This window comes from Cololabis saira, chromosome 13, assembly GCF_033807715.1.
Source record: "Cololabis saira isolate AMF1-May2022 chromosome 13, fColSai1.1, whole genome shotgun sequence".
NCBI classification, from domain to species: Eukaryota; Metazoa; Chordata; class Actinopteri; order Beloniformes; family Belonidae; genus Cololabis; species Cololabis saira.
In genome coordinates, this window is record NC_084599.1 from 24662644 (window position 1) to 24686380 (window position 23737).

The 23737-nt window shown below is 39.5% G+C and overlaps 1 protein-coding gene across 4 annotated transcripts in view; it reads left to right on the forward strand.

Moving 5' to 3' along the window:
• Window positions 1-23737, forward strand: part of negr1 (neuronal growth regulator 1) — a 206532-nt gene that overhangs the window by 139653 nt on the left and 43142 nt on the right. For all 4 annotated transcript variants that reach the window (XM_061738436.1, XM_061738437.1, XM_061738438.1 and 1 more), the window contains exons 5-6: window positions 8596-8716; window positions 11122-11270. In XM_061738436.1, the coding sequence (XP_061594420.1) occupies window positions 8596-8716; window positions 11122-11270 (270 nt within the window). The remainder of the gene's footprint in view (window positions 1-8595; window positions 8717-11121; window positions 11271-23737) is intronic.

The following is a 23737-nucleotide window of genomic DNA, read 5'->3' on the forward strand; positions in this document are numbered from 1 at the left end:
TTTAATCACACTGGCTAAAATGTTACACATGTTTGAAGAAGTGAAGATGACTTTCTGAACTCGATTGTAGCATCGGGTTGGTGGTATTTCCGTATATATTTAGACCATACCATCATTGTATCACCAAAAATGCTCAACTCGCTCATGAGCATTTAGGGAGATTGGTCGGGATTTGTGTACCTTGGACCATTTGGTGTTAAACTCAGACAATAGACTGAATCCCTTCTGTTGACCCACACAGTTCGGCACATTAAGCCGGTTATTTATATGCCTTGCATTATATAAAATGAAGGAACAAAATGTTCCCTCTGTTCTGAATAGACATCTTAATGAATTAATAAATCCTGGCAGGAAAACCATTCCTGACTGACAAAAAAGCAGGACAATGAATCCTGCAGATGGTATTGGGGAACACTGTCTCTGCATGTACGCTGACAAGTCATGCACTGATGAATTCAATTCTTAATTGCAATGAAAACTCATTTTCAAATCAGGCTGAAGAGGTAGGGCTATTAACTGATCTTTTAATTTAAAAGCCTGTGTTATATAGGTTCTCTTGGCAAACAATAATATTTAGAGAAATAAATCATATTTAGTCTTGATGCACTCCAATTAACTATCAATAGTCACGCGAGGATTCCTTCAAGTACACAACTAAGTAAAGCTCCGTACATTGAGTGTGATGCCCTCTGAATGAACCCTGTATATTAATGTCAGATGGGGAGAAGGTCACACTTTTAATTTAACATATTTGCATCTTTCCACAGTGCAGAGACTTGTAGAGCATAATATTTGTTCTGTTGACAAGCTCTGGATAATGCAGATGCAGTGGGAGACACTCTGTGATGAACCCACGACTAGCCATTTGTCACCCTCCAGAGCCTCATAGTGCTCATTTTTCTGCCATGCCCGAGCTATTCCTGGACTCAACCCCTCACCCCCATCTGGCGGAGTCACCACGACTCAGAGCGTGATTTACAGCACGACGACGGCATTCTCTAGACACTAAATTACCTGGATTATTGGATCTTTATGATTTTTAACACACTACTTTGCATTCCCCTCCAATCCTGCTGGCATATTATGAAATATGATGATGTAAGACATGCCAGCTGGTTGAAATTGTAATTATTGATTTTGACCAGATTTTATGGCCATGATCTGTCTTAACAGACGCAAGTGCCAAGATCCAAATTGGAAAGACTTGATGTTATTGATATGCATATAAAACTATAGAATTCTAGGCCACCTATTGCAAAGCTATTTTTTTACTAGATTTCAAAGTGCTGCAACAGTTGAACGACCACTCTTTAAAACACATTTGCAGAAAACAAACAAAAAAACTTCTAGCTGAGCCTTAGGATAGCTGAGATGATGACAGACTGGAAATTTGGTGGGTGTCCTTCTCTAGAAACCTCTCTTTACTAAATATATACGACGTATAAGCTATATTGGTCATACTCCGCATTGATCAGGAAAATTAAACATATTTTGGGACTCTACAAAGGTCGCTGAAGATTGTTTTTCACCTCAAGCATTGTTGTGATATTCAAAGGTATTGTTATGGGCACTGTGTAAGGTTGCACTAGACTGTATTTAATTAAACACTACTACTGGAGCAATGAGTAGGCACTAATGATTATAAGTTAAATGTATCTCAATATATTTTTTTAAAGTAAAGTGTCATGTCAGACTGCAAGTCTTCCATACGTTTTTCAAAGGGAGCATGAAATGAAAGTGCAACAACTGTGCCTACACTGTAAATAATTTGCAGTCAAGTACAACCCTGATTCCAAAAAGGTTGGTACATGGTGTAAAACATGAATAAAAACAGCCAGCAATGATTTCCAAATATCATAATCACATATTTTGTCCCAATAGAGCATATAACAAATCGGTCCAGTGCCCAGACTTTCTACTACAAAGTCATGTTTTCATTAAGAATGTGGAATACAGTTTGGCATTGTTTTGCTGAAAGATGTAAGGCCTTCCCTGAAAAAGACATCAGGGTGGGCAACTATGGAACTTTATCTTTCAGCATTAATGCTTCCTTTCTAGATGTACAACGTGTGCATGTGAGGTATCTCCTGATCCTTCAGTTTTGGGATAATATTAGATACACTTTGTAGACTGTTTTTTCAAATTGGTGTACTTTAGCACATCTTTACTTTTGATCGTGTGATTCTCGAAGGTGCTCTTTTTATATCCAACCTGCCACTGATCTGTTGTAATTACCCTCATTTAACATATTGCATCCCTTATTAGTTGCAAGATGTTCCTCCAGGTGTTTCTTTATTTTCTCTGTATTTAAAAAAAAAATCTGTGTCATCAAATTCAAAATGAGAATATATTTTTCCTTGAAATGAGAAAATGTCTAATTCCGAACCACGTTTTTTTTTCCTTTTTCTCTTCTGAATCTTTTTATTTATATTTCTTTAAAAAGTGTGCCGACTGTTTTGAAATTTTAGTTTGTACTCATAAGTTACAAAATAAATTCCTTACAACTTTGAAGGACAAATCAAAATGAGCTAAATTGTAGCAAGACTTTTTAAAGTGAGCATTTAAAATAAAACTGTTTTGGCAAACTAACAATGATCAAGCATGTTTTACAGCGTACTGTATACTGTACATGGTTCTTTCACCAGAGAAACCTGTACAGCAAGAGTCGAGAGGGTCGAGAAATCAGCTGTACAACCTTCCTATTTGACATCTTTTAATGCTGACTTTTAACGTCCTTCAGTGCCTTTTAGCATCCCATAACTGTGATGGCCCTCAGTTTTACAGTTCACACAGCTGATGTCTACCTCCTGCATGAAGATATATATTGGTTGGAAGTGTTCAGACAAGTTTTGAAATCGGACATCTTCCGTAACGGATAAAGTTTGATTAGCCAGAAGGATGAAATTGACCAGCTTCTCCATTATCCATTCAGCCTTCATCTTCGCTGCTGTGCATCAGCACAGTGCGTCAGTAAACATCTGCTATGATCAGTTTTCTCTACAGTTCTTGTCGGGGGGGTTTTTTGTTTGTTTTTTAAGCAGTGCAACAAAACTTCCATCTTATCCTGCTCTTCTCTGTTTCGGGACTAAACATCTGCATGTGTCCATGCTGACTCAGCAAACTGTGATCACTGCATTGCAAACTGCAGTATGTATTGAAGTGACTTCACAGCCCAATGCAAGCTTTGCTTCTCTGTCAAAATCCAAGTCTTTGTGGTTTGTTCTTTTGTTTAAAAGGGACATAATTAGTTCCTTTTTAATTACATTTATTTTTTTAAATTCTTTTAAGGGTGCTGTGGTATTCTGGTATAGTTAAAGCATGTGAAAAACATTTTATAAAAACCTGACTGCCTGAAGACATTTTTTTTTTTTCAGCTTTTTTTCCTAAACTTATTTCTTCTGCTTCATCATCACAGTGTAACATGTATCCGGGATGTCATGATCCACATTTTTTCCACTTCCAACTGTGTTGTACCAATTGCAAAGAGATGTAACATTACCAAACATTAAACACCTAGTTGTATACTGCCAGATTTCTATATCCACATGCCTTCACAAATACCCCAGGCATGGACAGTAGGCTGGAGAAGTATGAGTGTAAATCCAAAAGGCTGTTCCTCCGTCAGTCATGTGCTGCCTGATTCTGAGCCATAAAAATAGGAACAAATAAGAATGTTGTTGAACTCAAATGTGAAGTCTTCTGTGAAGGTCTTAATCATAGCAAACACAATCAGCAGTCTTTTTGATCTGAGACAGATACTTTTACTGAGCAGGTGGGCAGGTTCATGTTTATGTGGCCTTTGCAGCAACATGAAACAAGCTGTGCCTGTGTTGTTCGTAAATCACAGGCTCCAGATTATTAGCAGGTCCAGCTTTTTGTGACTCCATGCTAATTTGTGCTTTTGTTTGTGCACTATGTAACTTTTCCACTTTAATATAATATTTCCAGAGTCATTGTGATGGTACATCAACTTACAACAGGTTTAATGACACCTCTGTCATGGTCTGAGGGGTCTGTATCACCTTCACTGGCACTATGTAACTTTGAGGTGCATGGTAGGAACCCTGCCACACTAAAAAACTACACATTTTTACGGCTTTGACTGCTTTACAGCATACGTCACTTCCCCCTCCTTCCCGATTCGTAGTCGAGACGAAAGCTGGGCGGGGCGTGGAGCGCAGAGCTCAGCAGAAGCTGGTATCATGGCGAAAGCAGCGAAAAAAACGAAGAAAATAAAAGTTTTATCGGAGGAGGCGAAAAAAGAAAGCGGGAGAGTAACAAGCTAAATGCCCGGACAAAAAAAATAAAAATGCCCGGACAAGAATAAACATTGGCCCGGCGTTCACTCGCTGGCGTGAGATGAAAGACGAGGAGGGATGTCCGACCGATGGGGATTTATGGGGATAAAACAAGAGACAGAATTGTTATGATACACATGTAAATGTAGAGTTCTCTGTTCAATAAGAAACAAAATTCGCCTTGGGTTCTAGTATTTTTCCTAAGAACTGTAAAATTGTGCAGGGCTGATCTGCAAAATATAAGGAATGGGCATTCAGTCATTCACAGGTTATAAAGTATTTTTTTATTTTGTCAGTAAGTATGTTGGACTACTAATTTATGACGAAGTCCCTCTAAAAAACGTGACAGGAAAAAGGTGCAGTAGAACAAAACCAGAGTGTATACAGAAGTGCTCCCACTTTGTTGTGTCTTAGCCTACGTAATCGTTACTTTCCGTTATTCTGTAACCATGGCAACCCGTTGCTGTGTTGTAGCTGCAGCAGCTCCACACATAACAGACGTGGGGAAAAGATCGCTAATGGTTTAACTTTTCACCGCTTTCCTGCTCAGAGGCAGAACCACGGAGGCCGAGTATCTGAGATAAAAGAGTAAAAGAGTCGTTGGCTCGCTTGGATCGCGGCTGTAAGACGACCAAACATAACCTTCCACAATATCCCACAAACAAACACTCACACAGGCCGGGGTCGGATCATTCACACAGGTTTTATTCCCACTTCTCCAGCTAAACGCAGTTGCTGGCCAGCTCTCTGCGCTGCGATTAACCCCGATCTTCAGATAAAACGATTTTTTTGAGGAAAAAATATTAACTCTATTTGTAGCTGCAGAGGAAAAAAAATATCTCACGAGGAAAACAAAAATATTGCTCTCGCCTCGGAGCCTCTTCAGCATAATATAGCGGTCAAAAAAGAAAAAAGTAAGAGTAATACAAAATATGTAGCCTACTGTATGTTGTACTATTATACAAATTTATTGAAACACATGGCGAGTCAAACATTTACCAAAGCAGCTGCCAAACACTCCTAAACAAGGTAGCCTAAGACGTTGGTTGTGCAGAACTGCGGCAGTAAGTCCCTACTAAAGAGTGGAGCTCCGACGAGGAGCTCCACTCTTTAGTAGGGATTTCATATGGACCCAAACCGTTAATAATCATTATTTTCTCCATATACCGGTCCCTGGCTTCCTTGTTTAAAGGAGCATGAGGCTCCTTTTAAGAAATGAGACTATATAGCGCCACCCTTCGCCACGACGGCCGTTGGGGGTACTGCAGCCAACAGCGAAGCCGGCACGGGAGAACGGGGAGAATGCGCATGCAGCGTCATGTGACGTCACATCCGCAGGACAGCGCGGGAAATTCGGCCCCCGAATTGCAGCACATTTTGCAGCACACAGCCTGTTCAAGGCAACGGAAAGATACACTAGAGGGCTCATTCGTTTTGGTTTGGAACGCTTCATCTGACATTATTACTAGAAAACTTAAAATGTATACGAATTTTTTTCATTAATCCTGCCTCAATCCTGCCTCAAGCTCCTTTAAGGTATCCCGGTAAATTCCAGTTCCTTTCCAGCAGTTTAACACATTTTTTTTGCGTTCCGTCTGTTCACTTGGTGCAACAGAAAAGTAGTTTTGAAAGTCCGTCCCGTCTTCATTTACTATCAAAACAAATGCACACGACGGGGACAGGATGTTTCCGGCAGTACGCGCTGGTGCTCATGGGAAATGTAGTGTTCTTTCTGGTAAAGCACTACCGCTTTTGTCCAAAGGAGCCGCCAAACTCAACAAAAGCTGAAAGTTACATTGTGCTGCTTTAAAATGATCTATTTCCGCTGTTGTTTGTTGATTGACACTCTTTGAGAGCTGCTCACCGCCATCAGGACCCATTATGACATGGGACCACCATTTTTTTAAATGCCGTAATTTTTAGACTTGTCATTGTAGCACCGTTTCTCCATCCTGGTCCTCAGGACCACTACTGCCCTGCATGCTTTAGAATCCTGATCGATATGTGGACCAGTGGAATAAATCCAATATCAGTGATCAGCAGATGGCATCACTACCTGATACAGATATCTAATTAGTCTAATCTCTATTACTGAGGACAAATTGCAGTTAAAAACATATATCGTCCCTTTTCAACTTTAAAAAATATAGGAGGACACGCTTTATATGGCACATAGATATTGATTTTGCTCTGACTGTAAAGTCTGAACAGGTCAGTGTGTATGTTTGACATTGCTGCCTCCGCAAAATGATTCAGGGCCTCAGAAAGCCTTTCAGTGTGTTTTTTCAGTGGATAAGCACCTGAAGTGCCTGTAGCCAAGCAGAACTTTATATTTCTTGATAATTCTTTTGTTTAACAAACTTATTTGCTTTGATTTCAGCCCACCAAATGAATTGTTCAACAGCTCAAAAAAAGAGCAGTCTTAGCACTTTTACGTCCATCTTCTGGGCTCTCAATATGAGGTTTCAAGTATTGACACACCTGCCTAGGCTGCCATGTCCACTGTCCTGGTAACTGTACAGGACGACAGCCAGGTCACCCTGACACTTTCAGAGGCTTCGGATAATCAATGGCCTCACGCAATGACACCAACAGAGGATTACGAGGACTCACTAAGCTGCTGTCAGTGGACACACCGCATTGATTTTATTAGACCTGTTATTAGTGTTTATTTCTGTGTGGTACAGAACTGTGGCAATTCCCTTTCCTTACAAACATTTAGTAAAAGCTGATTAAAAACAAATCAGAATCAAGCTTCAAAATCCAAAGGGATCTGGGAAGCCTTTGAAGAAAAAAAATTAATACCCGAAGTCTGGATGTTTTTATAGACGCAAGAACACATCGAAGCACATCAACTACGTGCAGACATTCAGTCAAGGTCCTCACCCCAACAGTGCAGTTGAACTTCTCATGCAGTAATAAATGAACAGAAAAACCTCAAGCGTAACCCAATGCTTGGTTCACACAGTTCATATCATTCAGCTCAACTAAAAAGAGGGAGAGAAAAAAACACTATAATTGGTACCAATTTGAAGGAAAGAAAATCAACATGCACTAGTCACTTGAATGTGCTCAATAGGATGCAGAGGAGCACTGGTCGACGGGTTCCATCATCAAAGACGGTCACCTCACCGTACCCCTGTTGGATCATAGCAAACCACTTGTACAAATGCAATACATGTTCAAATGTCTTTGTTTGGGAAATTTAAGGGTTGTGTTGGGGAGATGCTGCAGCACACAGTGAAATTATTTGTTAGGAACATCTCCAAATGCAATAGAAAGAAAAGGTCTGCAGGCATCTGGCCAAGCCTTTCCACTGGATGGAAAATACAGCTCGAACTGACAGGTCATTCTGAAAGACTGATCGTGCAGACTATAAATAGTCATCTTACTTTCAAACATGTCTCGGTAGTTTACTGTTAGGTGCAGGGATGTCCTGCATCAAAGAGTTTGAACTCTTTGTATTCCCCCCGCATCATATACCTTTTAATAAGGAACATTATGAATGACACAAAGTGATTTTGCTTGCACCGTGTATGAAAAGTCGGCACGTCAGCGTAAGTGTTCTGAACACTTTTATTGTTTGTCATTAGTTGACAAAGTCAAGCCAAGTTTACATAATATATGGTGTCACATTGAGCTCTTTCCGTCATTGAGAGTAGTTTTCCTGTTTCCTCGCATCAGTTATGATGTTATGAAGCAGCAAATCACTGTCCAAAAAAATCCAAAAGAAGCATGAGCAAAATGACTATTAAAGAAGAAAAAAATATCTATTTTTTTATTATTTTCTGCTGCATATAACATCAGTACATACATTTCTCTCAAGACATTGTTACCAGGAGCAAGGTAAATACTCAAACTACTAAGGGACTGTGTTACTTAGGAAAATGTCCACAAGCAAAGCTGTCTTCATGACATTGCCAAAGAGATTTACAGCACATTTCAGCACATGAAAGGCACCTCATTTTGCATTCAAAGAACCTGTTTCCACCAGTCAGTCTTTGAACTTCCATTAAGCTGTTTATCACCATGCTGTGCAATTCATTTCATTCTCCTAACACAGAGGGCGGACACTTTCTCCCGTTCCCAATTCAGCCCCTGAGTGTTGAGTTCACTGTGTTACGCCAACCTGTATGTCAGAGGTTGTCAAGTCAAACCAGCATCCCAGCTATTCTCCATCTGCATATTTCTGCAACATTATTTTTAACAATATTCTTGTACCAATGATGGAACATGATTTTCTCTTCTATTTTGTGAGGTTTTATCTAAGATTTCTTGAAATCTTTGTTCTCTCCAGTTGCCCCGGCGATCCATGAGATGAAAAGCCACGGCGTCGGTTTGGGACGCACAGCTCTGCTCCGGTGTGAGGCTGCTGCTGTGCCTTCTCCCACATTCGAGTGGTACAAGGGTGAGAAAAGGTGAGCCTCGGTGTTTCTTCCTACTCGCGTTGAAATGGAATTGCATCATTCGCTGTGATGTCCACTTGATGTGGCTGCACAGTAGCACAGCTCCACCGTGGTTTGGTCTCTGCTTTAAACAGGCTGTCATCACCAGACAAAAATAAAAAGAAACATGTCAAATCTTAAGAAATATTTATTTTAAGGATAACTAAGATGAGAAAAGACCTGTGTGAAAGCCTTGATTGTAAAAATATAGTGTTGATTGATTGATTGAAGAATTTATTAGAAGAATTGCATAGGATCAGGTACAGTTTCATGACAGAACAGATTCGCTGATACAAAGTCAACTAAAAGGCATTATTCCAAGAAAGCATTACACTTGTTTACATTGGAGACCTTTTTTTTAACTCATATAACATTGAATGACATACAGGTAAGAAGCAGTGTCACACCAGGTTGAAAGTTATCAGATCATCCTCAGTGGTCATGAATACAGATGTATATTTAATTTAATTGCCCTAAAGTTTAAAGAATCCTTAGATGGATATACTTAATTTGGTGAAGACTAATGTAATGATGTAGTCTCATAATGCAATAAACCTACAAGAACAGGACTTTTTTTAAAGAGACTTATTTAGATTTAGTGTGATTATCAGCAGTGAAGAAGTTCCCACTTTGTGTATGTGGGTTCAGTGTCATGGGACACTGAGACACTTCAAAGAAGCAGAGAAGATTTTTAAGAAAATGATTTCTCCCACTAGAAGAAGTCAGCGTACCTTGTCAGCTGGCGGTATATATAGATTAATGACTGCTATTATGTATGGATGCTGTTTTACTGGGAATCACATGATTTGGATGTGGGTGGTGCAGAACTTTAAAGTGCAGTCTGCGACTCTGACATTTGACAGTGATGACTGAGATATCAGGTAAATATCCTTACCTGATAGAAAAGCACCTTCTGTGCTTGTTTTCCTTTTCCCCAGACAAAACACATTTGTTTTTTTCCCTCATTCTTCCCCCGTCTGTGGACGGCCCACAAAAGTCATCCAGCAAAAGTCATTTGTACCTTGTCCTCACGCTGCATTCTAATAAAATGTTCGCTTGCAACTAACTTAAATCATTTCTGACAGATACATCAATCAGTCTAGATTCAAGTGTCAGCTCTTGAATGTAAAAACCAAATTACCCCTACTACCTATCATTTACCCTCTCTTGGTGAGCACAGTTGCCGTCATCAGCTCACACTGTGCTAATTGTAATTATGGGGTGATTCCATTCAGTTTATTCAAATTGCTAAGGAGGCGAGTTGGCATGATTCTGGTCCTTACTTAATTCAAGGACAGGATCTATACTTGACATCTTATGCTTTTCACCACGAATGGAACATTATTGTAAGGAATTACACACAGAACCATGTTCAGCGTTTGTACAGCACTAACGTTGACTTCTTCCCATGATGGAGGATATGAAAGCTGCTTTTGGCTCCGTGTTGATGCAGCACAGCTCCTTTTCTACTCCGTCTCAATCAGATGCAGTTTGACAGTTTTGACAAATAAATCTTTATTTGATGTGTCACCGATGTCATTCATGAATGGAAGTGGGCGAGTGTTTTTGTCTGTGCGTGTGGGGGGTTAGGAGGTTTCCATCTCGGTGACAGAAGGAGCACCGACTACTCTGAGGTGGAACTAGTGATAGGCGAAACACACACGGAGATTATCAGGCAACACTGAAAGAAGCTGCAGCGGGAGAGGGAGCAAAACATTTACGGGTTATTTTTTTAGACCTAACACAGATAGTGTTTCAGCTCAGAGCAGAGCAGAGCTGCCTCTCACGGCAGCTTGAGCCAAGTTAGAGATCATGGGGGAGCCACAGAAATGCCAAGATAGAGAAACACTTCTTTTATGGAGGATTTTGTAGTTCATAACAGCAAACATGGCATTAAAATAGCATTCATGAAAACATACTGAATTGTATTCTGTATGTGCATCAATCATATGTAGCATGTGGTTTCACAAAGTGAGAGTTAATCTGTTCAGGTCTTTAAATATCATCATCACCACGACCACACTAAAAAGTTCAGTATGTTAATTTTTCTGCATAGATGCCAGCGCCGACTGGAATAGAATTCATTTCAAACTCCATATCTTCAACAAAAGGGTGAACATGTCAAGTGGTACCTAGCTGCTTCACCTCTGGGTCGTTTCTCTCTCATCTCAGTCCTTCAAAGCATCTCTCTAAACCAGACGTGACAGACCAAGGGATAAACAGATCTGCTGAAGAGGGCGATGAAGTACTGTACCGATGCAAATCCTCTTAGAGTGACATTTGCACCATCCTTGACTTGTTCCACTTTTCTTCCAACACTTTGTGAGTAAGTGAGAAATCAAAGCCTCATTCGTTGTGATTTTTGTTGTTTTTATCAGGATAATGAATGGCCAAGGTATCGACATCAAGAGCCTCAGCTCCAGATCAGTCCTCACTGTGACCAACATGACAGAAGATCGTTACGGGAACTACACATGCGTCGCCACCAACAAGCTAGGGACGGCTAATGCCAGTGTGCCTCTTATTCGTAAGTTGTCACTCTATTTGCTTGTGGCTAAGTGGAGTGGTGAAGCATCATAGGGCTGAGAGAGTGTTGTGGATGTCAATCAGAGGTTTGTGCTTGTATTGGTATGTTCATTTATGCTACTGCATTCTTGTTTTAGGATGAAAGGAAAGATTTAGCTGAACCCAGTGCAACAGTTTCTTATCTCCTCCTCAACACTTGGGTGAATCTGTTGTCTGCTGTGGTTGCAAAGTCTCTGTGGGTGTTTACATCTGCATGTATACTGGATGGAAACTACCAGAAAAAGTGTTTTAGCTCTGAGTTAATACCATCATCATTGCAAAGGCAGCTATGCAGTTCTGTTTGTCTTCTGCATATTTTCCAAGCTTTGTGCCAAACTTTACGTGTATCAGTGATACACAGTGCAGTTATTTTGGATAGAGAAGCATCATTACATGAAGTTAAAAAGTTATTAAACATGAAAAACAACACTGTATTTAATCATAAAGCCTGAAATGGCAAAAATGGCTTAAAAGTTGTCTATATCAAAAGATATAAACGGCAGCTGTTATGGATTCAACATAACTCAAGTTATGTTGAGGATTATTTTTTTTTTATCTCTTGAGAAATTTAAATGAATCTTAAAGAGCTAAACATTTAGGTGGAATCTACATTGATGACATTTTTTGTCTGTTCAGCTTTTTAACTTCAACAACCTTGATTTTTTTTTTTGGATACTTCTCTTTAAGGCATCTTTATTGCATCATCACAGACAAATAAAGGACAGGATTTTGTTTTAGTACAGGATGATGTCTAGGTTTTTGAAGAGGCATGTAGAGGACTGTATAGTCTCTCATTGAACAGGAGCTCAAGATGATCAGAAAAGACCTTGAGCAATTTTTAGCTAAAAGGGTACCTGCTTGTGTATGGAGGTTAAGTTGCTTTTCTTTTAGCCTCTTGCTTGGTCTCTGTTGTTTTGTCTTCTGTCATTACTTTCTGCAATCACCTACGCTATGATGTCCACTCGCTCTGTGATCTGTTTCCATTGTTGTCAATGTGTGACATCGTCCCACAGAGCTATACACAGCTGTCGCTACAGGACTGTGACAAGAGTTCAGAATACTTTGACCATTTCTACTAATTCTGATTATTTACACAATAGTTCCACTTTCTTTCTGCTGCAGCACAGTAGTTTAGTGGCCATCAATGTTGTCTCACAGCAGGACATTTTCTAGGTCATTTTCCGGAGTTTGCATGTTCTCCCTGTGCTTGTGTAAGTTTATTTGGGTACTCCGGCTTCCTCCCAGAAACATGTATCCATCAATCTTATTCTGCTTATCCGAGGTTTGAGTGCCGAGGTAGGAGCCTTAGAAAAGAAGCCAAGACTTCTCTTCTCCCAGTCACTTCGTCCAACTCATCTGGGGGTATCCCAAGGCGTTCCCAGGACAGCCGAGAGACGGTAGCCCCTTTCGCACTGGCAGTGTTGAACACCCAAATCTAGCATGTGGCCTTTACAGTAACACCACAGGGTGGTCCGTCAAGCTGGCCCTGCCAGCCTGGATACGCCACCCGCTCCAGCTATTCTAATGTTGGTGGAACCAAACAGACAGTGCCCGTCATGTTACGTAGTACCACACAATAACGCCCCACCGAGTCGTCTTCCCCAGGGTCCCCTCCCAGTGAGACAAGCTCGGAAGACATCTCGTCCAGGAGGCATCCCACCAGATCCCCGAAAGATGTATGTTACATACAGAACATGTATGTTACATAAAGAAACATGTATGTTACATACAGAAACATGTATTTTAGATACAGAAACATGTATGTTACATACAGAACATGTATGTTACATACAGAAACATGTATTTTAGATACAGAAACATGTATGTTACATACAGAACATGTATGTTACATACAGAAACATGTATTTTAGATACAGAAACATGTATGTTACATACAGAACATGTATGTTACATACAGAAACATGTATTGTACATACAGAAACATGTATGTTACATACAGAAACATGTACTTTAGATACAGAAACATGTATTTTAGATACAGAAACATGTATTGTACATACAGAAACATGTATTTTAGATACAGAAACATGTATGTTACATACAGAAACATGTATGTTACATACAGAAACATGTATGTTACATACAGAAACATGTATGTTACATACAGAAACATGTATGTTACATACAGAAACATGTATTTTAGATACAGAAACATGTATTGTACATACAGAAACATGTATTTTAGATACAGAAACATGTATTGTACATACAGAAACATGTATTTTAGATACAGAAACATGTATTGTACGTACAGAAACATGTATTGTACATACAGAAACATGTATTGTACATGTACAATACATGTTTCTGTATGTACAATACATGTTTCTGTATGTATACAGAAACATGTATGTTACATACAGAAACATATATTTTAGATACAGAAACATGTATTGCACATACAGAAACATGTATGTTACATACAGAAACATGTATTTTAGATACAGAAACATGTATTGTACATACAGAAACATGTATTGCACATACAGAAACATGTATGTTACATACAGAAACATGTACAGTATTTTAGATACAGAAACATGTATTTTACATACAGAAACATGTATTTTAGATACAGAAACATGTATTTTACATACAGAAACATGTATGTTACATGCAGAAACATGTATGTTGGAATGTGGTTGTTCATTTCTATGTCGCTCAAAGAGAGCTGTGACAGTAACCCTGAATTGGAATAAGCAAATATGATAATAGATGGATGGTCTTTATGCTTACTCCTAACTTCTACTTAACATTCACTGACTTTAGCTTGAAAAAAGCAGAAAGTATGGTATACCTTCTGCTGCGGTGAGTCATCTATCACAGGGATATCTGGTGAATCAAGCAGCGGATTGAAGTCATTTATCGACAACATCAAAGGGAGTCGCCAGTCTTGCAGCATGGTGCACAGAGAACAATTTGCCACTCAACACTACCGCTGTCTGTACAAACGGAGCTGAGGTTGAGCAGGCTGTGATGCACTCGCGACTTGTCCACGGTGTATGCCACCTCTTGCCCAATGACAGCTGGGATATACTCCAGCCCTGACAACCCCCTGAAGCCTGCTCAAGATAAAAAGGAGCACAAAATTGAATAAATGTGTGGAGCAGGTGAACAACTTGTATAGCATATGTTATGTAGGTACAGTATTGGGCTTTTATTAACCAAACAACTCCTTTTCTATAATTACCATTTTTTCTGATTGTTAGAACAGCATTGTAGTGTAAGGTCTTGAATTTGTCAAAATGCCAAGAAATACATTCAATCCTGGGCTAAAATCACATCAGTGGTCTAATTCACTCCCTGCGAATGGATGTCAGTTATTTTCCACAGATTTTCAGACAGTATTTTTCCAACAAATAAAATGTGCTGGAAATGTAGCAAATCACTAGCTTTTAACTTAAAAAGAGTCAACTTAGAGACTAAATCCCTGTGTCAAATACCAGTAAACCTCTGTAGAAGAGTGACAGACGGCGTCTAATGCTGCTTTCCCTTCTCTCTCCGTGTTTGACTGCTATTTTAGAAGATGACGCTGTCGTACTTTCCAAAGTGTTTCAGGAGAGGTTGGAGCTCTTGGCTTTTCCTCACAGCTTCGTTTCTGAATGGTATCTTTTCTCTAGAGATGAGAGTTATATGCACTTTTTCAAACGTAATCCATCAAGAACATTTGCAAAAAAGAACAGAAATGTACAAGAAGCCGTAAGCTTCTTTATATTTGCCTTGATATTTGCCTATCAAGTAGATTATCATACCATGTCCAAAAAAAAAGTTCATCCCTTCAGTGTAAAAGATTCCTCGATAACAGTTTCAGACGAAATGTAATAAAATGTCTTCACTGCTTTTACAAAATATAAAACTAGGATCCAAATTCATTCATACTTCTTGATTATAAATGTTTTTACTGGATATTAAATATAAGCGATTTTGAATCAGATCTTTCTCACCTTATTGACCAGGAGATATTTTCTTGGCAGCAATAAGGTCCATCTACAGTTAATATTGTGAAAGCTGCTTCACCAAAATGAAATGCAAGAAGATGCAGTTTCTGTAAGCACAATGTTTCTGATATTCTTGTTGGATAGTCTTGTTGCAGCTGAACACAGTCATAGTCTATACAGATTTGTACCAATCCATAAAACAAACCATGTATGTTTGAACCAAAATTAGATTTGATGTATGAAAAGTGATCAAACGGAAGAACACAACAACGCTATGGAGACATTTCATGTCTCTGCTTGGGATGACTGTAAAGCCAAAGAAATCTGGTGAAAACTCAAAAAAAGGGAAGTTGAGTCCTAACAACAAAGCACGAAGTTCTTACAGTGGGAACTATAACAAATGAGTCTGCATGAAACGGAAGCTCGCCAGCCCTACCTTGGTGCACCGTAGAAAAACTTGAAGGTTGCTTGTACTGTGGATCTTAACAATAGGCCAGTTAAGTTGCTATTTCCTGTTGGCTGAGCCAGTGACATCATGACGTATGGCTAGAAGCTTCCTTCACCTTTAATCTATGGTCGAATCGATCTTATCAAGGCCATCACCGTATAGTGCAGTTAGTTGAAGTCTCCAAAAAAAGTCTCACACCACAGAGTTTGCAAGGCTCGGATACACCATGTTTGATTTACCCAGAAGCACCGCAACACCTCAGATTTCTCTCTTTCTGAGCTTATAATGATTTATAAAGGTAGAAATGAATCCTCAAAACACTTTGACTTTGACGTTATTGACGTGTGTCACTAACGTTACAGTTTAATATGTACTGTACAGGTACATGTACGTAAAACAGCTTGCCAAATTTAAGTTTGCACATTTTTTCAAAAACCTATAATGTCGACAAAACGTTCTGCACCGATTCTCCCGTTCAAATACAATTACTCAGGTCGCAGTGGGGTGGTGCTGATCTGCACAATTTGAAGCCTTGTATAATAATTGTGAAGAAAAAAAAATCGTTACTACTGCATGAATTTCACCTATCACGGGTTCTTCTTGGAACGTAACCCCCGCGAAAAACGAGGGATTACTGTATATAAAATCAATTTAATATCTTCTTTTTAACATAATTAATTAAAAACAACTCAAAGTGCAAATTGAAAAGATAAGTCGTCTTCCTCGAAACATGGATAGTGAAATAAAGCCAATGTCAACATCATCAAAGAAGAACCTGAGTTTATCATTTCAAATTATTACTACTACTACTTACTACTACTACTACTACTGTCATTTAGCAGAGGCTTATAATCCAAAGCGATTTACATCTGAGAGAACAAACACACCATTTCTCCCGGGGAGCAATTAGGGTTTAGGGCCTTGCTCAAGGGCCCAAGGTGGTTCATCTTGGTTGCCATTCTGGGACCACCAGATAAGTCGTCTTCCTCGAAACATGGATAGTGAAATAAAGCCAATGTCGACATCATCAAAGAAGAATAAGAGAAAGAAAGCATACCTGAGTTTATAATTTCAAATTATTACAGGACGTCTACATTGTCTGGGGAGAGTGTGGACCTCTTTGCTACTACTACTACTACTCCTGTCATTTAGCAGAGGCTTATAATCCAAAGCGACTTACATCTGAGAGAACAAACACACCATTTCACCTGGGGAGCAATTAGGGTTTAGGGCCTAAGGTGGTTCGCAAGGTGGTTCATCTTGGTTGCCATTCTGGGACCACCAGGTTGCAGTAATGCTATTTTTGCATTGCGCAATCGTCCAGCAGAAGAATGAAAAGAAGAAGAAAACTTGTAAAGAATGGACGCTAGTTGCTTTTTTTTTTTAACATATAGCCTATTGCTGTTGTAGCGATACCATTGTAGTGTAACACAGGGCTGCATAAATGCTGCGGTGATATGCAGTTGTTGAGCAGTTTGTTTTTTTTTTTTCTTGTCTGTATATATATTAATGGTTAATACCAAGTTTGGTAAAATATATATGCTACTGTATATATAGCATTTTAATCTTTTTTGTTTTTTTATTGGTTTTCCTGTCAGTGAAACACCGGGGTGATGTCTCGTCAAATGCGTGGCCATGCTTGATGTATTTCCACTGTCATATGCCTTTCTTGTGCTACGGTGCCTACACACCGTCACGGTTTTATCCACTAACCTCTTTCCTGCATCATTATATTTGACAGAGAAGCCAAATGCTCCCATACAGGGGATTTAAATGACGCGGGGTGTTCAAGTTCAGATGTTCCTCCGCTCGCCATGACCACGCTGTGTGTGGACTTAATAATCTTTTAATAAATCCATCCGTGGATCACGTGTGTTCCAAACCGAACGGATCACGGATCAATGATGATCCGTTGCACCACTAGTATCCAGCGCCATACCACTCAATTCATTAGTTGTTAACGTAATCCCTGACTTTGTATTTAAAAGCACTCAAAACCAACGTATTCAAACACGATAGAAATGTTGTATCGCTTCATCGCCAAGAACTATCAACTTGTCCGTTAACAAGGAGAAAAGTGGCTTTCAATCAGTTTCCGTCCTGAAAGAACAAGATACTTCCTTCGAGAAGTATCTGTGCACGCATTCATGAACTACTTGGCAAGCACTTGTTTGATGCTCAGTGCCACATCTTTGGATGGTTGTTTTATACTCCTACACTGTTAGTCTATTTCATACACCTGCTATGTATGACAGAAAAAGGGAGGGGAAAGAACAGTGATGACGGAAAACGACTGTGGAACATGGTTCTCTCAGTGTTTTAGAGTTGAGGACGTCTGAAAAAATTTCATTTTGATGTATTCGGTGATGAAATATAAACAGGTGAATTAAATTATTTACTAGTTTGTGGTGCACTCTGATGATAACATTGTCCCTAGCAGGCCAGAGACAGAATATAAAAAGATATTTCTGTATAGCTGGCAATTGTCAAAGGAGCACTCCGTTCTCCTGTTTGTGTATGCACAAAGAACATCAAAGGCTTGTCTCAGATTCTCAAATGGATGATCTTAATGTGACACTAGCGAAGCCTCAAAGGCAAAACAGCAAAGAAATCCTCAGAATAGACAAAGGAAGCAGCATCCTGAGCTGCCACCCCCAACTTCTCTCCTTTTTGCATTCCTTCTTTATCTCTTTGTCTCTCTATCACAGCTTTATGTTTCCGATTGTTTTATCTCATTGTTTTCGCTCATTTCCCCCCTTTTTTTCTCTTTTGCTTCTTAGCCTCAACAGTTCAGTTTTTTTCTTAAACACAAAAAGAAACCTGACTTATCCTTCCCCTTTTCTCTCATGGCTTCCACTAATGAAAGAGAGGTCAGTTCTGCTCTTGATCTTGACAAAAACCATGAGTGGTCACCACAGCTCACATCGCACTTAGGTCAGATTTCACCATGGGTGACTTTAAACTGCTGTTTTAGAAGTTGTCTGCAACTATTCATGAAGAAGATGTAACGGAGGAAAAAGTCCTACATGAAAGGACCTGAAATATTGAGGTGAATTTGAAGTATCACCTGGATGTAAGTGGGTTTTGATTAAAAACAGCTGATATTATTCCATTATTCTAAGAGGTTTTGGTAGTAAAGTATATATTCTGATAAAATATTTGTGGAAATCGGGCAGGTAGCTACAATACAAAGTGTTACAGGGCTATTTTTCAATGCTCTCTAGTCCAGATTGTGAAGTTGAATGCTCCCTATCCTTTAACTAAATCCTCTTTTTCTTTTTTTACCTACACCTTACCGAATCACTTTAAATCAGTCCATGAAAAGGCTGTCTATTATTGTTGATGAGGTGAACTGTGATGCTGAAAAGCCTGCACTCAGGGAAGGCACATACATTTGCTTTCAATTCACAGCAGCCTGTGGAAGACAACAAGTGTGGCTTCCCTTTCAGATCAAATGGAGATGAAAAGCAGAATTTACATGTTGGGAGTGCGCAAGAGTTGTTCACAGGATAAGGTGCTTACTAATGTCTGTCTTTTGGAAATGTTGGATGCCATTGTCCTCGCCGGCTGCTGAATTCTGCCAGTTGTGACAGAACATTTTGGTTTTTGTGGTGTTAAACTATCAGTCAGGCTTTGTGAGCCAGTTCAGTTAAGTAGCTCTTCAAGCTATGTGTTAGAAGAAATGGGGGAAAAAAAACAACCTAGGTTCTTCCGACCAAAGAGAGAAAGAGCCTCTGTCACCACTTTGTTGGAGGAGTGTGTGCATCTGTGACTGCGAGTGCACAGATCTTTTCATATAGTTGAAATAACACATTATTCAGTGTCATCAATGAATGAGTAAACAGTAAAGTGGAGAGGCACTTGCTGAAATTGTATGTCCTTCTAAACAAGTATTAAGTGAGAAAGGTCTGATGAGCTACGCTGGATAATAGCTGTGAATGAAGCATCAGGAGTTGCTCAGCAATAATATCATCCATGTGTTTTTTTTCAGATGGATATGTGTATGACATTCAGTACAACTGAACCAGATCTTGCACATGTGTTGTTTGTGTTGTGGCTGTCAGTCAAATTTTCTGTAAGTAGCTTATCTGTATTTAACTTAGGGTCATTCTGACACTCCAAATCCATGCAAAATAAACTTAAAAGGAAGAGGATTTTATTCAAGACCTACTTTTTACTTCTTTTTTTTCAAAGTTGTTCCATCAGTCAAACTGTGTGACATACCACAATGTTTGGATCAGTGTACCAAGATTCTTATTTCACCACTGAAATCATTTCAAAGTAAGCACCCATCAACTTCCTGTTATGACCAAAAACGTCGAGAAAAGATGATCATTTATCTGAATCTGAATGTGCATAAATAAAATATTGCTGTTTAACTTTTAAAGGGCTAATTGACCTGGGGAATTCATATATCGTTTGTTCTTTTGAGTTTTCTGTTTCAGAACTGAATTAAAAAATCTGCATTGTTTTCTTTCATTTTCCCACTCTAAAACCAAAACAGAACATTGTGCATAAAACGCTGTGCTTTTCTGTTTTGGACAGTTTGATCAAGATAATCAGCTTGTCAATCATTTATAAATGTATATTCTAAGTTAAATGTTGAGTTGCATGTATGCGGTGATGTTATTGTATCCCTGTTATTCATGCCGTCATCAGTAGGGCGAGTGTCTTTGCTATGGCTGCCTGCGGTGGCTGTGTCCTGGTTTACTTTCCTTACGGTGATGCTGCTGTTACATTTGTGATGAGCGTGATTTCCTGGTGTTTGTCGTTGATGTTGTGCTGCTTGCTGCTCAGTGTGCTGTCATGCCACATAAATGATTATTTATTTGCAACCTGTGTACTCATTTGAATTGTTATTATTCAAGACAAATGATTCATGTAGCAGTTGAGCTAGTTGTGCTGATAATTAGCAAATGTTTGTTACTGACTCTTCGTTTTCTAGACTAGAGTTTACATTACCTATCTGTGGTCATTTCAAGTCATTTGGCCTCATTCTGCCATGTTGCGTGTTGTCCTTCCTGTTGGGTTATTCTTATTGACAAGGTTTTTGTACATTTCTTTGGTAAAGTCTTTGGATGAGGTTTAATTTTCTCTGGACCAGGCTGGATATTTTCGGCCTTTTGAGAGTTGTTTGACCACTCAGAGCAACAATATGACATCTGACAGACCAATTCACTTCATTTCCAAGCACCTCATGACAAACAACAATAAGCAATAAAAAGAAAAGAATATAGTTGAGTCAGGTAGCTCATGAAAATTGGCATTATTCTTTTAATGTTTGTTCCCAATATTGCCTGCAGGATATTAAACTGTGTCTGTGACATCCTGAAATCTGCCTCAGACAATGGAAATGTCTCCACTTCTCTTTTATCAGCTGGCAAAAAATGCAGACTTGGTTCTTCCAAGGCCTTGATGGTTAACAAATATTATATCCTTATATGAATGTTATTGTGACAAGCACACTCACTTCAATGCCTTCCTTTGTGTAGATGAGCTCATGTTTCAGAATTGTCATCGAAATTATGACTCAGTCCCTCGGACGAAGCAAATACCAAGTTAGCAGCAAGGCTGCATGCCAGGCTTCAGTAAGGACACATACTAGTAGCTGTGACAGGGCCAAAACCTGGATATCTGGAACAACGCTGTGATCTGCCTGATAAATATTGTTTTTCTACCAGTCGGAGTTGACATTAAACTCCCTCATACTGCCAGCCTGGTGTTCGGTTGAAACTCAGCTCGCTGATTCAAAGAGTCAAAAGTTCTCCTCTCTGAATGGTTGGTGGCTGGCAAACAATGCTGAGGTGACGCTTCCACCATCAGCACGCGTCGGCCCCTGGGTCCTGTGATTGGCATTTTTATTCTGGTCATTAATTTAACAGTGTTTTGTCTAGTAATACAGGTGTTTTATATTAAGCATGTGTTGTGATGTTTTCACTGTCAGTACAGGCAAGGGCAGTGTTTTAATTGGGCCAATGATGTGATACCCTGACTGAGGTTCTCGTTGCAATTAGTGACCCTTGCCAGTGTTCATCCGAAAGTCAGTACATGGGAATGTTAATTGGTTTTCTAAGGTTTGGATCACAGTGGTGTGTTGAATGTGTGGTGAATGTGGAAAAAAAAACTATAAAAGATACATTTAAAAAAAAAGCTTCTGGTTCTTGCACAACCTTTTGTAATCATGGATGTAATCTCCTATTTAATCACATTATATATATGATTAGTTTATTACATTTTAGGGGTGATTCATCTAACAATCTGAATGATAGTTTTTTCTAAAATTCAGAACTGACTCAGATCAGACAAACCTACAAAGTTGATGTGCTCAGCATCTGTTCAGGTTTCCATGCTAATTATGTTTCCATGTTGTCAAGGAAGCACCTAGATGCAGGTTGGTTACGAAGGTTAACCAGATACTTCTGAAACTATTTTTGAGTCTCTTGATGTATAGTGGATCTATCAGAGCCCGTAATGAATATGGAATGGCAAGGAACTCGGTCCCATTACCAGTGAAGGTTAGCATCTGGACGCACTTTGAATTCTACAGCGCTCTGGGGAACAAGGAGCTAGAGAAGACTCATTTACTATGCAAAGTTTGCAAAAAGTCAAGTACATTGGGAACATCACAAATGTGTTTACTCACATCATCTGACATTACCTAGAGTTGAAATAAACTATGATAAATATCCAGCTGTTGACAAAAGCAAATTACATCTCTGGCAAGCAAGGCCTAGAGTTCACGGTATTTAATTTTCCTGCTTGCATTTGAGAAATGTATCCAAAAAAAAAAGATAACATTTATATGAATGATTACAAGTACTTTTTTATGCAGAAAGAGACTTTTGGTAGCATTCTTTTATATTTATGCTAAGCACTGGCTTTCTTATTTGACTTCACTAAGGATTTTACATATTTTCAGTTGCAAAGAAAAACAACAACCAAAAACCTAAAAACTATTTCTACAGGCAAACTAAGTATAAATTCAGATCCCCAAAAGACAAGATCAAAGCTCTGGACAGCCCAGACTAACCTGGCCAGCCATCCTAATTCTTCTTTCCCTGTGATACAACAAATTAGTCGAGTTCCTTTGGTGGTTTTGAATCGTGGCTCTTTGACTAGTGCCTCCTGCGTGAGTCATTGCCTAACACCTTCCCGTTGTGATTGGCTGTGATAGCCTATAATGGAGGGCGACCAGACATATTTCACACAGAGTTACTTTCATGAAGAGAATAGGTACAGCCAGCCAGGTTGATGCCAGTTAACATACTCAACTTAACAAAACATATACTCATTCATATTTGAAAACATTGCAATTAGGGCTGGGCGATATATCGAGGATAGCCGATGTATCTCGGCTTCTACTCTGTGCGATGTACAAAATGACTCTATCGTGAATATTCGAATATACATTTGCTTTTAGCCGCGGGCGTTAAATTACAGGCTTTTCTCACTCTCTCGTCTCGTCTCTCCTTCTCTGAGACGTAAAACAAGCGCACCCAGTTACACATGTCAGTCACGTGGTGTCGTGTGTGCATTATCATTGGCCCCCGACCAGCTGCTGGTGTCAGCGCTGCTGACGGGACCGCCGCTCACTTGCAGTCCGCTTTAACTTTCCCCAAACTTGCCTGTTTGCCCCGTGAGTTCATCTGCGCAGTTGCTACGCGCGACGGACTATTTTCAAAGCTAACTGGTTCAGTAAAGACGGGAGGGGATGTTTTCTCCTCGCACGACGCGAACGGCTCTGTGGAGAGCCGAGCAGCCGCTTAGCGCGACACGCGCATCCGAGCCTTTAGGCTGATTTATGGTCCCGCGTTACACCAACGCAGAGCCTACGGCGTAGTTGCGCGTCGCAGCGTACCCTACGCCGTAGGTTCTGCGTCGTTTTAACGCGGAACCATAATTCAGGCCTTTCTCTTCCAGACCTGAGAAACATCACCTAGTGTTGCTTAAATGTGGCCACAATAACTCATTCACTATTATCGAAACAAAGTCAAAAAAGACTATATGACATCATATTTTTAA